The sequence below is a fragment of the Helicoverpa armigera genome, chromosome 19 (genome assembly GCF_030705265.1).
Source record: "Helicoverpa armigera isolate CAAS_96S chromosome 19, ASM3070526v1, whole genome shotgun sequence".
Lineage (NCBI taxonomy): Eukaryota > Metazoa > Arthropoda > Insecta > Lepidoptera > Noctuidae > Helicoverpa > Helicoverpa armigera.
The window spans coordinates 10,529,684-10,544,557 of NC_087138.1; the positions used below are offsets into that span (position 1 = coordinate 10,529,684).

At 37.9% G+C, this 14,874-nt stretch overlaps 2 protein-coding genes across 2 annotated transcripts in view; both read right to left on the reverse strand.

The window, feature by feature from the left end:
• Window positions 1-947: 947 nt before the first annotated feature.
• Window positions 948-3,462, reverse strand: LOC110373935 (small ribosomal subunit protein uS3). Its single transcript, XM_021331430.3, has 4 exons — window positions 3,302-3,462; window positions 2,697-3,000; window positions 1,765-1,985; window positions 948-1,159 (listed from the first exon to the last, which is right to left on the reverse strand). Exons 1-4 carry the CDS (start codon window positions 3,332-3,334, stop codon window positions 986-988), a joined length of 732 nt encoding a protein of 243 aa, XP_021187105.1. The 5' UTR covers window positions 3,335-3,462; the 3' UTR covers window positions 948-985.
• A 2,724-nt stretch (window positions 3,463-6,186) lies between these two features.
• Window positions 6,187-14,874, reverse strand: part of Rg (rugose) — a 317,709-nt gene continuing 309,021 nt past the window's right edge. The window contains exons 46-55 of the mRNA XM_064039352.1: window positions 13,466-13,585; window positions 12,997-13,216; window positions 12,444-12,754; window positions 12,163-12,295; window positions 11,502-11,663; window positions 11,059-11,188; window positions 10,539-10,672; window positions 9,494-9,690; window positions 8,919-9,070; window positions 6,187-8,506 (exon numbers count right to left, since the gene is read on the reverse strand). Of these exons, the coding sequence (XP_063895422.1) occupies window positions 8,416-8,506; window positions 8,919-9,070; window positions 9,494-9,690; window positions 10,539-10,672; window positions 11,059-11,188; window positions 11,502-11,663; window positions 12,163-12,295; window positions 12,444-12,754; window positions 12,997-13,216; window positions 13,466-13,585 (1,650 nt within the window). The 3' untranslated portion in view covers window positions 6,187-8,415. The remainder of the gene's footprint in view (window positions 8,507-8,918; window positions 9,071-9,493; window positions 9,691-10,538; window positions 10,673-11,058; window positions 11,189-11,501; window positions 11,664-12,162; window positions 12,296-12,443; window positions 12,755-12,996; window positions 13,217-13,465; window positions 13,586-14,874) is intronic.

The following is a 14,874-nucleotide window of genomic DNA, read 5'->3' on the forward strand; positions in this document are numbered from 1 at the left end:
CTGCGTTGGTCGAGTACTAGGCGCGCAGAAGACGGTAGGAACTGCATAGAGTTAACTGTAGTACAACCCGTGCCGATAAAGAATGGGATTAGAAATCGCGACAGCTGTATTTACCTCTCGCTCATACACTATAGCACATGAGCGAGAGTTGAATACAGCTGTCGATTTCTAATCCCATTCTTTATCGGCACGGGTAACGCTAACGGCTAGATAAACTCTAGTTAAATGGACCTCAGAAAACTAGGGTCGCAGAAGACAGAAGGAGTTAGATAGTAACCGGTATGGGCATCATGGTAATGCTGGGGTGCGGACGACTGAGAGCTGCGTTGGTCGAGTACTAGGCGCGCAGAAGACGGTAGGAACTGCATAGAGTTAACTGTAGTACAATCCGTGCCGATAAAGAATGGGATTAGAAATCGCGACAGCTGTATTTACCTCTCGCTCATACACTATAGCACATGAGCGAGAGTTGAATACAGCTGTCGCGATTTCTAATCCCATTCTTTATCGGCACGGGTAACGCTAACGGCTAGATAAACTCTAGTTAAATGGACCTCAGAAAACTAGGGTCGCAGAAGACAGAAGGAGTTAGATAGTAACCGGTATGGGCATCATGGTAATGCGTGCGTGCTGGGGTGCGGACGACTGAGAGCTGCGTTGGTCGAGTACTAGGCGCGCAGAAGACGGTAGGAACTGCATAGAGTTAACTGTAGTACAAAACCCGTGCCGATAAAGAATGGGATTAGAAATCGCGACAGCTGTATTCAACTCTCGCTCATGTGCTATAGTGTATGAGCGAGAGGTGAATACAGCTGTCGGCAATTATCGGCAAATAATGGTATTGAAATCGAATCATTGTTTGTCACAAGTACTAGGGTAACAGAACTGAACAGTAGTAAGTAGTATCAGTAGTAAGTAGTAGTAGTGGGTAAACAAAAAGAAACAAATAGGCTTTTCAATATTTTTGTATTAATTAGCTTAAGACCTAAGCGACAGCGGGTACGGGCTGCGGCAGCGGCGCGGGCGCAAGGGAACGCACGTCACTGGTGGGCTCCAGGGGCACGGGCTCGTCCTTGGGCTCCGTCACCAGGATGTGGTCGGGCTGTGGCTTCTTGGGGCCGTTCTTGCCTTGTTGGTCCCATGGCAACATGATCTTGACCTGTAGGGGAAATGTAACGACTTATTATTGAGGTTCACTTAGTTCAAGTATTTTGTATGGAAAAGGCAATAGTTGGTTATTTTGCAGTATATTCAAAAAGGAGTACAAAGAATAATTGATAGTATTGTATATTTCAAATTTTTGGCATCAAGAATTTAAGACAGAAAGGGATGGTAAACATCCAATATGGCTCCCTGTCTATAATAAAGTGATAAAATAGGTACCAAAAAAAAATATAAGGTTTTGTGGATGATTGAAATGTCCAGCTTGCACCGTACCAGAGCCTGTACAGACATGCCCTCCAATAAACAAGCTGAGTCACTCTGCCACAAACATTAGATCACTAGCCATTGAGAGGCTAGAAATCCCTGATATTGTGGACAAACCAACAAACCACATTTTTCACCAACTTTCCCAAAAGGGGTTCTCAATTCGTAAAAATGTATTTTACCCAACTTAAAGAACTGGAAGTTCAGACAGTTTGTTATGGGAGCCACATTAGATTAAACTGATGTAGCATATTTACTACATTGAACATTCATAATAACCAGTTCAGTAATTGATTTCTTGTTGTGAATTTATCATCATAAGCATTTTTTTCTCACCTTAATACCAAGCACTCCTTGTCTGAGCAACACGTGACGTGTGGCTGTGTTGACGTAGTCATTGCATGGGTCTCCAGAGTGGATCATGAGGCCGTCCACGAACTTCATGGACTTGGCACGCTGACCACGCAGCTTGCCGGACACGACAACCTCGCAACCACGGGCACCAGACTCCATGATGAAACGGAGGACACCATAGCATGCACGACGCACAGCAAGTCCTGAAAGAGATTAAAAACTTTATTAAATATTTAAAAGTGGCATGCTTCACTTTATTTTGGCTGTTGAATAGAAAGTAAATGTAGAATAGAATGGCAGTAAAGCCTTAATTATTTTTGAAGATTATAATCTCTTGATACATTCACATAATATACTGGCAAGGCCAGGTACATGAGCATCTGCTGAAACAAGTTTACTCATTGTCAATTTTACATGATTTAAATACACTAAGCATTGATAGTTAAGTGGTTTAAGAGCTTATAACTTTGATGAGACCAATTTTTTCACAAACGGCGAGAGTTTCAAGTCTAGTAAACAAATTAATTAACTATAAGTAGTACTGGTGTGAGATTTTATTAGTATAAATGCTGGTATCATAAGATTTATTCATTTAGCAACTAATGTGATCTTGGCTAGATCATTCACAAGAACATTCCACACACTGAGGCAGGACAGGAATGATCATTAGTAGATTAGTAATTTATAATGAGTATTGATGCAATTTGCTATGTTTCGGCGGGCCTAAGTGTGGGTATTGAAAGGAATGCAATTATTTAGTCTGACAATCCTACATGGGATGCCTGTTTCTGGTTTATTTTCATTGTTTTATGTATTTATACATAGAAACTGTTATTAATTTTATGGACTAAGAGATTGAGGCTGTTTTTTTGGGGACAAACACACAAAACATGGGAGAAAGTAGTGAAACTAACCTCCAATGAGTTTGTATCTGAGCGACTCAGCCTGCGCGATGGCGCACAGACCGCGGGTCGCCACCTTCTCGGCGTACAGCTCCACGGACTGCTCCGGGATGTTGAACCTCTTCTGCACCACGGAGGTCAGCTCACGGATCCTGCGGCCCTTCTCTCCGAGCACGCTCTGTGTCCTGGTGGCCATAATGATGATCTCCGAGCGAGTCGGAGTGACGCGCACCTCCACGCCGGAGTAGCCATCCTCAGCAAGCTCCCTGGTCAAGAACTCATTGAGTTCCGCCTTGAAAACTCCGTCTCCGACGAACTGCAAATTCACCGAGAGGTTATGTTTTGGTCATCGCATTTAACTAATAAAAACCTTCCGAACACACGTTGGTACTTCGGCCACATAATTATTACACGATTTAGTGCAAATATGTTTCAGTATAACAAGGCACAAGAGAAACATAACAATCCTAGCGCAGGTGACAAGTACTGAAATATCCACGAACATCACAAGTTTCACAAATATATCGGACCCATTATTTAGGTTTATAGGCTCGTCAATTATCATTACACGATTTGTGGTATGTATTTCAATATAATAAACACTGGTTTCAACGTACTTTTCGCTTTTTAGAAATGTTGTTCACCGCCATGATTGCAACGGGAGCGAAGGAAAAGGCCGGAAACAGATTATACAAACGTCAATGTCAGTTTTGGTGTTCGTTCAGAAACGAAGTTTTTTTCACAAGCTGAGTCAACTGCCGAACAAATCGCTTTTATTTTACAATTATTCGAAAATAATTTAATAAATTGATAACTGTTTAAAAATCCTTACCAATATAACATATATTTTGGGTCTTTGTGTGATGTTACTATAAAATGATGTCGTTTGTTGTTAGACGGCACCGAGACCAACAATAACTTTAAGAAATATTATAATAAAAATAGTGCAATTTTTCATTTCGATTTATCATCATTTATCAACCTTCAATAATAACCTACTCAGTAAATTTTTCAAAATTCGCAAACTTGTGAGGAATTCTATTTTAATTTTTTAAAATTATTTTCCTGTATATTTTTCAGGTCATATAACGAAACGTTTTTGTCATCAACAATTAAAAAAAATAGAAAACAGAGAATAAAAGGAAAAAGAAGTTAGTCAGATTATTACTCGAATGTACCGAGAGATTTTAAAAAGAATTTGCCCTGAAATCTGAATTTCTTGGGTCTCGGCTCAAAAGGCTCGGTCCAAAGTTTTTTTTTTAACTTGGCAAAGGCACACTGGCATAGTACGTACAACGCCATCTGTTTTTTCGGAACTTTCCCGTTTTAGGCCCAGCGCACACCGCTGGAAGCGCGTCGGAGAGCATTTCAAGACAACAAATTAGTATAAATCTTAACAACCTTGACATACGGTTTACAAAAGAATAAATTCGCATGAGCCGCTCGGGCGCGCGTGAGAGCATCGAAGAGCAGGCGCGCGCATCTTTTGAAGACCGTATGTCAAGGTAGTTAAGGTTTGTATTCAAATGCGCTCCGACGCGCTACCAGCGGTGTGCGCTGGGCCTTAGATTGCTTTTTTTTTGAGGTTTGGCAACAAAGCAAGTATGTATCTGTGATATAAATAGAAAAGCTAACAACATTTTGATATTTTTTTCACTGACCACAATGAATGAAATAAACCAAGACTTGGAAGTTTATTCAATGCAATTTATTCATTACTCAAGATCTGTTCATTACATACAAACGCACCATATACTTAGCATAACAATAATTTATTTATGGACTTTATTGCCCTATTGTGTAGTATTAAAAGAAAGACGTCATGCAAATCAATAATCTTGCATAACAAATTCACAATAATTACAAATAACAGTTGAACATTCAATAGTTTTAGTCAGTGTTAGTTGAAAAAAGCATGTGCACATATTTGTAATTAATTACAATTCAAGGATGAAACATTCAAATATAATGTAACAACAATAATGAACATGTTCAGCGAATCTTTAATCTATGTTAAAATTAATCATCTGTGGCCTAGAGCGGGAAATCATAATTCAAATATTTTTACTATTGTATTTTATTCTAAATACTTAAAATAATACATTACATAGAAGATTGCATTTAGTAGAACAAATTGAATAAAGATCTGAAGTACTAACAGCGACGTAAAATGAATTCATAGTTAAATTGATTCTACATCTAGAAACTACCTACAACAAACTGCACCGCGGTGATGAACCAATACGAAAACTATGAGCTAAGTATTCGTTTTGTCGGCTACTGGAACTATCGAGGAGAGAAGTCGAAGCAAGCACAAGCAAGACGCGCGGTTAGCACTTGAATTACATTTACTTACTCACAAAAATAATAGGGATTCTGTAATCCTCTCAAAATCTTATTCAAAATGGCGATGACTGTCACCGAACTAAGCCTACTGCGAAACTACAATTTTCTACAAGTATTATTTCTATTCATAACTATCGTACGCTCAACAATTTTTATAGTGTTAGTTATAAGGTATTGAGTTAATTAAACTAGGCGATACTTCTGTAAGGGTGAAGGCAGTACGTAGACTTGAATACGTGGGTTTAACGCATGGAGCAAAATTTAAAATCAAAACAAAACATTGGAAGCATAGATTTATCTAAATATTGACTACGCGTATAAAGCGTGATTAAGTATCTACTAATTGCAAATATACATAATAACATTGAAAATAGTAGATGCAATAAAAATTAATGTTTTAAATCCAATAATTTTAGCGAATTTTACAATAACAATGTTCACACTTGATGTAGCTTACATTTAAATGGACAGTGATAATTATTATACAAGGTGTACCTTAGCCTAGTAAATAAAAACATTATTTTATTCTAATCCAACATCCACGACCTATAACTATTTAATCTTATTAATAATGGACAGAATTGCGTGTAGCGTGTCTTTGATAAAAACAAGCATTTAGGTTGTGACGTGATTCATATTGTGTAGAATTATAAAGTGAATAGACAGTGCCAGGGACCTGGGATAGAAGTATTTTGGTTTTTTGATGATGATCTCACTGAATTTATGGTGATTCCATTGCTGTACGGGAGATGACAAAAGAGTTTTCTACAATAATTTGATTGTTTAAGCCTAGCGTTATGTGTGCTAGAAATAAAGTTTAAGTAATAATAAAATAATCACACTGCTTATAGGTAGTTAGTATAGGATAGGGCTTAGGATTTGAAACCGAATGATAGTCTAAATGGCATCTAGAACACAATATTTTCTACGATAAGCATAGATAGCTAGTGACTATATTATAATAGATAGAAGGTACAATCTACGTGTAACTGGGTACACTACAACTACAGAGGGACGTGAGTTCAAGGGTTCAAGAGTCATTTGTACAATTATCTAATAGCTACGTGAATAATTCCACTATAGATTTTTTCTAGAAAAACATTTTTATCTAAGAGTAGAAGAATCCTCTTTACCGTAATGTTCTGTTTTATTGTTAAAGTTACAAATACAATGCGATTAAAGTTACCGATGGGTGGGAGTCGCGCTGGAAAGGAGGAAATACGGCTTAAGTTTGAAGCGTAGTTATGAATGAACTATCAATATTTCGTATTATACAATCACTGATCTGTCTCTCATATTGTTATCCTTAGTTTTGGCACAGAGATAGGAAAACGACGAGAAGAATAAACTTTCGTATGTCTAGGTGCATTTAAGCCTAAATCACAGAACGGAAGGAGCGGTGCTTGCGTAGTGTTGCAAAAATATAGTTTATAAATTGATTGTATATTGAATACAATGTAACACGACGTATGCGTAAAAAACTATGTTTTTTGTAACGTATATGTGACGTCACTTAGCCGTAACACAACTTTATTTAGCATTACATTACATTAATATAGTCTAAACTCGTCCTAACGTTATATTGACATAGTTTAATTAGCGAAAATGACTAAAGTATTGGCACTTTCGCGCTGTTGTCCAACCTGGGGCCCTACTTTACATTGGCGCCATCATTGTTCCAGTGTTGAGGAGAAAGACCCAGGACGAATTGCAATTCTTCTTTACCGAGTGAAACAATGATGGCTCTCTCAATGCAAAGAGTGACCCTGTTCGAGTACAATAATGCTTTATTGATATAAATACACTTCCAGCAGAATTAAAACACAACTACCGGCAAAAATCCAAAGTCCTCAACAGAGTAAAATTGAAAGCACGCTACAAAAGGCAGTCTAAAAATCCAAACTACACAAATCATATCAATTAATGGCATAAGGTAAAAATGAAAGAAACAAAATAATTTTCGCTATAACCATTTAATAAAACCAAAAATTAATTACAACAACGTCAATTATTATTTATCATAATATTCAAAATTAAGTACTTCTTACCCACCACCACATAAAATAGCACAAGAGTAAAAATTTGGAATGTTTCAAAATAATTTCAAATACTGGATTGCTAGAAAGAGCAAGCATATCATGTAATATTATAATGAATTGAAAATATATAATGAATTTTGTAAATAGCTTAGACCATTTAGAAAATATTGCACAAATAAAAGTCAATGGATTAAATAAATTAATAACATGGATTTAAACTCGAAATAATACATTAAAGGAATTAAAATGGACGTTACTTGAATAGGAGATCCTAGTTTCATAAATAAAATAAGAAAGACACTATATTGCGTTAAAATAATAAACTTTCCCTATGGCACTACATAAATAATTTACTGTAAACTAATTGCTTCATCTCATAAAAATTATAATCTTTTTATAATACACAGAATACTATTGGTGCAAATTGGTTTGAAGGAATACAGATCTTCTTTGATTGTTTTTTCTAAACTCCTTAAAACCAATATCACACTCTGCTACTTAAGCTATTACTTCTTTAGTAGAATTGTAAATTCTACATTGGCAACACTAAAGTGGTACAGATAAAGCCAAAGTAGTGTGGCAGAGTGCTCCACAGAAATAATAAATATGTATAAGTACAACGCTACGACTTCATTCTTTTACTTAAATAAATAACAATTGATTAAGTACCGATCAAATATAAAAATAACTACATCATTATTCTTCTTAGAAAGAATTTTAACAAATAATACCTTACTTTTATAATAATTTGGTTGTAAACTGTATAAAATTTCATGGAATGTTATGAAGTCGTCTCATTTAATGTCTTAGTATTTTAATACAATTAAATTGTTACTAAACGAATTAAAATCAATGGAATGTCAATGAACTTAAAAACTAATTAAGTACTTACTTGCCAGTTGCCTCATACTGATCATTACCCAATATAGCATTAATGTGTCGAAATATTACAACCCAACAAGATTTTTATTAATTTAAAATTTAGACCAGTGCGGTAGTTTAATCAATAGCTATATGTAGCTGCGATTAAATTTCGAATACCACACTTAATATTAATAACACTGTTCTTTACCACTGTTAATTTTAATCGAATTGAGAGTACAATTAATTAATTTCTTATCTGGTAGAAGATTGCTGCTTTGAATCGTAAAGAACAGTGAATATTCAATCGAAATAGCAGCCATTACGTCCTATCACCTATGAGCGTAATATCGCCTTTACCTAGATGCGAATTAAATCCGTGACACTTGCACCACTGGCCATTACCCACAGGATAAGGGCCAGTGTTGCCAGCGCCCGGCTGGTAATTGAATTAAGTTTAGTAATAATAACTAGTGTACTGATGTTCAGTACCGCTGTTGGTACTCGTGGTGCCATCTGTTGAAGTCTATGTGGAATACAACCAGGGAGCCGTTCTCTAGACCCGCTAACAGGAACCTGGAATAATTACAGTAAATCATTAGATCATCGCCATTTGATATGAGATTTGGCAGGTTTGGAGATGGATATTTTTATTATAAGGCTAATTTATTTGGTAAAGTTAAAGCCACGTTCATAGATCAATCATAAGGTTAAGCAACGCTTGGCGCGGTCTTTCCTAGTTAGTTAGTGTTTCGGAAGGCACGATAAATTGGCGGATCCCCGCTGGCATTTGAAAATCTTTGGCAGTCGTTTTGGGTATTCAGAAGCCAGTATGTTTGACAACCAGTTTTATCAAGATATCCTTGGGTTGCTTTGGTAATTGGGTTGAGAAGGTCAGATAGGCAGTCGCTCCATTCAAAATAACACTGTTACTCAGCTGCATCTTATAGTGGCTAAGAATGAAGGCATATGTTATAATTGTACATACTTCTGGTCGTGCGAGAGCGCGAGCGAGGTGACGGGCGCGCCGGCGGGCGGGAAGGCGTACAGCGGCGCCAGCGTCGCCGCGCGCCACACCTCCACCACGCCCGCGTCGCCGCCGCACGCCAGGTACTCGCCGCAGCGAGACAGCACCAGGCACTACGGACACATAACCAACGAATCATTTATAAATAATGTTTGAAAATAATCTACAAAATAAAAAGTCATATCCATTCAATAATATTCATTAAATAAAATAACGCTAGACCCAAGGTCGTACCTTGTGGCATTCGACCTAAAATTTGCAAATATAAGCAAACAAAAAATAAGCGTTAAGGTTTGCATTACTTCGGAAATCAAAATAAATAATCATGTTACAATGAAGCTTTACAATATTGTTAATTTAACACAAAATACAAAATACCAAAACACAAAATACCATGATTTACTTAATCAAACGCACCAATGAAATCCATTTCACATTTAAAAAAAATTACACAAGAAATCACCACAATATACGGATAACGGATTTTCAAACACGTTAACATTTTAAACTTACATAACATCAAAATTGTAACATACCTGGAAGTTATCATTATGCGTCTCGTGCCTCAGCCTTCGCCCATTGAGCGTGAAGGCGGCCAGATGTCCCTTTGCATATGCCACCACCACGACGCCTTCTCTCGACAGCGCGAGCTGCTGCGGCGAGCACACGCCCTCCGCCGCGGAGAGTGCGCGCAGCACCTCGCCAAAAGTCGTGTGGATTAGCACGGGGCCATCTGGAACGAACGAATATTTTTGTTTTTAGAGTGTTCTACAGTTTTGGAAAAACTCGACGGCAGCCACTAAATTCCGAGTACACGAATCTCGTCCACACAGGTTGGGGAGTACAAAGTTTTTGAGTTGATGAATAATAATAATTTTATTTTCAGAAATAAGTTCATGTTTGTCTGCAGAATTGATGAAATACGAGACGGTATAATGACATTCTCAATAAATAAATAATATTTATTTCAAGATTGTACAAATCAAAAAATTTTATGCATTAATACTTGACTACCAACGTGGTGTTTTTAAATTCGTTGTGTTGAGCCAAAGTCGCAAATATCAAGTAAACTTTACTGCGTCCAAAGGCGGTAGAAATCACTGGGGATCTCATAAAATAAATATATACAACATGTAACTTAATTAACGCACATCCTGAAATTAGTTTGTTCAGAATCGTTTACTGAATCGATTTATATAATTTTTAATATAGGTAATTTTTTTTCCCAAAAATAATTAAAACTACGGAAATTATTGTCATATCAACCCTGTACAGTCAAAACAAATTCAAATAGACCGTAACTCAAAGTAAAAAGATTTCGTGTATTGTCGGCTTTTTCCGTAGTTTCGTTATGTTGTGTCGAGTCGAGCGGCGCGCGGCGCGATATTTGCGTGCGTAGTAGTATGACCAAAAAGTTCTCCAAGAATTGGTATAACTAATTTAGTAAATAACAATGCATATACATGTTTAATTAAAAATTCAGTGTGTGTATTACGATCATAACATAATATTCTAATTAGGGTGTTTGAGGGTGTGCGTTAATTACGTTACATGTTGTATATAGGTTATATAGGTACTTACTGACTGACGAAGATATAACCAGGCCCAGTTCTGCGGAGACGAGAACTCCGTTGATAGGAGCGTCGTGTCCCGTCAGAGTAACTCTCGGCGCCGGCGTCTCTCCCTCGCCTACAATGCCGCCGTGTCGGGCAGACCTGTGAAACACATTCTTTCATGAACCTGATTTCTTTGAGATTGGCGAATCTTTTAATGCACATGGTAAGTCAAAGTTTACAGCACGCATACTTGAAGATTTTAATGTTTAAAGGGGAACAAATATAGCAAAGTTTTATATATGGCGATTCTCCACAAATAGCGAAGAATTCTATTTCCTGTAGTTTCACCCACGCTTCAGGGGAACTTCTTTCCGTGCCCGGTTAAAATATAGCCTACATATTATGTTATTCAGGAATTGTCTTACTTCCCAACAGTAAAATAAAGTTTCATATCGGTTCAATGGTTTACGAATCTCTAGGGTTACAAACACGCAAAAAGATAGTTCCTCTTTGTTATACAGTAGTATAGTAATTAGTATATTTACCAATGCCACAGCAGCACGGTGCAGTCCTCGGAGCCGGACGCGATGTAGCAGTCGGAGGTGATGTTGCACTCCGAGCGACACACGCACGTCACCACGCCGTAGTGCCCGAAGATTATTTGTACTATTTTTGCTGTTGGATAAAAGGTAAAATTTTTAAGTTGCAAAGACAGAAACAGTTGCTTTAGATAAAATTATGGAGTAACCCTACTTAGGGCATTCTACACTGTTAACTTTGGAAAGCATTGAAAATGTGCTTATACATAAGGCAGTGACATTCATGATTGGTTCGGATCAACTTTCTTAAAGATAGTATATAGGTTGAGTACATAAGGGAATACATAGGGGTACATGTTTTATTTCAATTCTAGATAAGATCAGCAGCTTTGTCCATTGTGATGAACAATATAAATTAATATAAGGGTAAATAAAAAACAATATCTCACCAGTGTCAGTGCTGAAGACGCGGAAGCTGTTGTCCCAGAAGCCGGCGGCGATGAGGAAGCGCGAGTCGACCGTCGTCACGAAGCAATTGCTCCGCGCACGCACGCGCTGCGAGAAGTTGTCGCCCAGCTGCCGCCGCGACAGCGCCGCCGCGCCGCCTGCCGCTGCAAGGGAAAAACAATCAATATGAGTAAAGGATTTAGAAAACCAGATTTTGTGGTAAAGCTCTCATTTCACCAACAACATCAGGCACACGAATCGATCAAAAGGTAGGTAAGCTACGCTTAGTGTCGTCAGTCCGTAGATAATTGACCACGGACCATGCCTGTCTCACTGTTCCTGAGTGTTTTTGAAGGCATGCTAGGTTGTGAATTCTATAATCGTAATTGATTTGTTCGCAGTAAATTACTGATTACAATCATATCAAATTAACAACCGTAGAAATCATATGATAGAAATCTTGACAGCCAGCTTTGTCAATACACAAAAAGCTCAGATGACTGGGTTGAGGAGGTAAAATAGCTGTGGGCTCCATGTATTAAATACTCAACCACATCTAATTGAATCGGTCTTCATGAAGTCTATTTTCTTCCTACATATACCACACTCGGTCTAAAAGTAGGGCAAATGTAATCATATAAAATATATTTTGTTTGTACATACCCCAGACTGGGTCCATAAGTAGCGGATGGTGCGGGTGATGCGTATGATCAGGCGCGTGTCGGGGAGCGTGCGGCGCGTGAGCACAGCCGCCGCCAGACCAACGGTGTGCCGCAAACGCACGGGCTGCACTCACCTGGGGGAAATATACAATTTGAAAAACACTGATGTTATGTGGAATAAAAATGCGTTTCATACCATAGAATTCGTATACCATACGTGATATGACTCCGAAAAAAATTATTAAATTAAATACTACTTCAACTCTATCAATTCACACTTACCGTAACAACAGCAGGCATAGCCAGCTGAGGATAGGTGTTCGCGGAGACATGTACCACAGCCGCATTTGAAGGTAGTTTAAGCCTCAAACACACATCATCAGGTGCTGCCGCGAACATCAGCGGCGCGAGGTGCATGGTCGATGCTCTCGGAGGGTGAGGTTCACTCAGTAATTGTGCAGGAGTTTGTCCAAAGCTACGGATCTGGTCCTCAATGGCCGCTCTGGTGACGGGCTCCGTGATCTGGTCGAGACGGACCCCTCCTTCGTAGGTTAGGTAGTAGAATACGTTGGTTGCACGGACCGCCTCGGGACCTACGGAATAAGTGTTGCAGGTTTTATTTTCGTTAATTTTGTGAATAATACGAAATATTTACTTAGCCTGAATTTAAGGACATGTTACAATAAGATCCATTTAGAAATTAATGTTCGAAGCTTTTTTTCAGATGTAGCCAACCTACGACTGATAAGATGACGATAATGCTAATAATAAATACATTTTCAAAGGATATAACAACAAAGGCAAAGGTAAAACTGAAGTTTACACAAACACTTACCTCTCTGCTTATAACCGAATATGAGATCGATCCACTGATGCAGTTGACAGCTAACGAACTCGGATTCCAGTGCCATTCGGTTGATGCGCACGAACTCCTCGGCTGAAGACGCCCAGGGTGGCAGGATGACGTCACCTGACGGAGACTCGGGGATACCTAGCCGGAACCCTGAACTGTTCACCAGCATTTCGGGCAGGAAGAACAGTTCCGGTATTAGTTCCTGTAGATTAGAAGTCAAATGTCAACATGATGACAAGAATGGAAGTAATAAAAATAATGTCTCGTGACCCCTTTGAACATGAGGTGTCTAACGTTGTCGCCGTTTGCAGGAGTCAGAAGTTGATGCATCAAAGTAAAGGCACACATTTTGGAGACGCGTTATCTTTGATTATACCTAAATTAATATTAAGCCTTTTTTTGTTGTCCTTCTGAAACTTTCAAAAGAAACATAAAATAACATGTAGTTTACCTTAACGTCAGAAGTATCTCGCTGGCAGTTCTTCCATGACATGGCGATTGAGGAGAAAAGCCTGTTGGGGTGGTCAAACTTGCCACCCTGTAGCGCTAGGAACATAGTTGTCATCGGTTCCTAGGAAGAAATTACACATTTGATCATCTCAAAACATTAGGCTGGCAAAGTTGAGAATATTAGTCCGTTTCCTAAAATTTCAAATTCTTTGATTCAGTCTCTCTAAACTTTTTACGGGTACAACATCAAAAAAACTCAGTTCTATTTAAGCACCCATTTATTTTTTTGCCGTGTTAACGTCATTGGCATTGGATCGCCGGCGCATCTGTCGTGGCGCGTCGCGTGCGCTCGATTGTTGTGACGTCCACACTTTTAGTGCAGACGTGTTAATGCATTCACTAATTTACTATGATCGGTAGCAAAACGGGCCCTTTGAAGAGTCCCTTTATAGCACCCACAAGGCCATTTTACAAAGACTTAGATACTGCAACTTGAAATAACTAGTCGACGCGTTGTAAATTTAATTGTCCAAGATGGATGGATCCATTAGTGCGTGCGATTGAAGACGACGATGTATGGTTACAGCATTCTCGTGTATGTAAAACTAGTATTTTTTCGTTTTTGCTCGTAAACTTGACATTTATTTATCCCTTATTTTTAGATAGTTGTACACAAGGGTTAGATTATAGAAGTGATTAATTATTCCCAATTTTCAAAAATATAAATCTAGAGATCCATTAATTTGCTTTGGTTTATGATGCGTTCATAAATAACGTGATTTTATTTATCTTGATAACAATGCCATATGATGCGTGTGTCGTGAAACTAATTCCAAAACAAACACACAGACAATACCAGCCGATAACAATTAATTAGTCAGTCATTGACGCGTTTTATGGACCGTGAGCTTTTTCAGATAAATCTATTACATTGTTAACAACGGCTTCGATCTAAGATAGACTGAGATTGATGATCAGTCTTTGCGAGTAAGGCTATGTTGTGACGTACTAAATACAATCTCAATTAAAAGCATACTTCAATACCTATCTCTACACTTATTTAAATATTTACCTAGGAGCTTATAAAAAGCAGAAAACGAATTTCATTGAATGTTAGGATGTCCATTCCGTTTTATTCCAAAAAGTTTATTTTTATTAAGTTTATAATTAGTCTGTATTTAAACATTTTCATTCAACATTCTTTTACAGATATGCAGAAACTACATTGACATTGTGAATAATGCAAAATTCGTTAGAACAGTTAGTCTCCAAAGTATAAAAATTAAAAGAGCAATTCTGACAATTCGTTATTACATTTCAATTTATAAATTCATCTCCTGAGACGACAAAAGCAACACATTATTTAGTAAATGACTTGAAGCGGCGATATCGTCATTAGTTCCGGCCCGC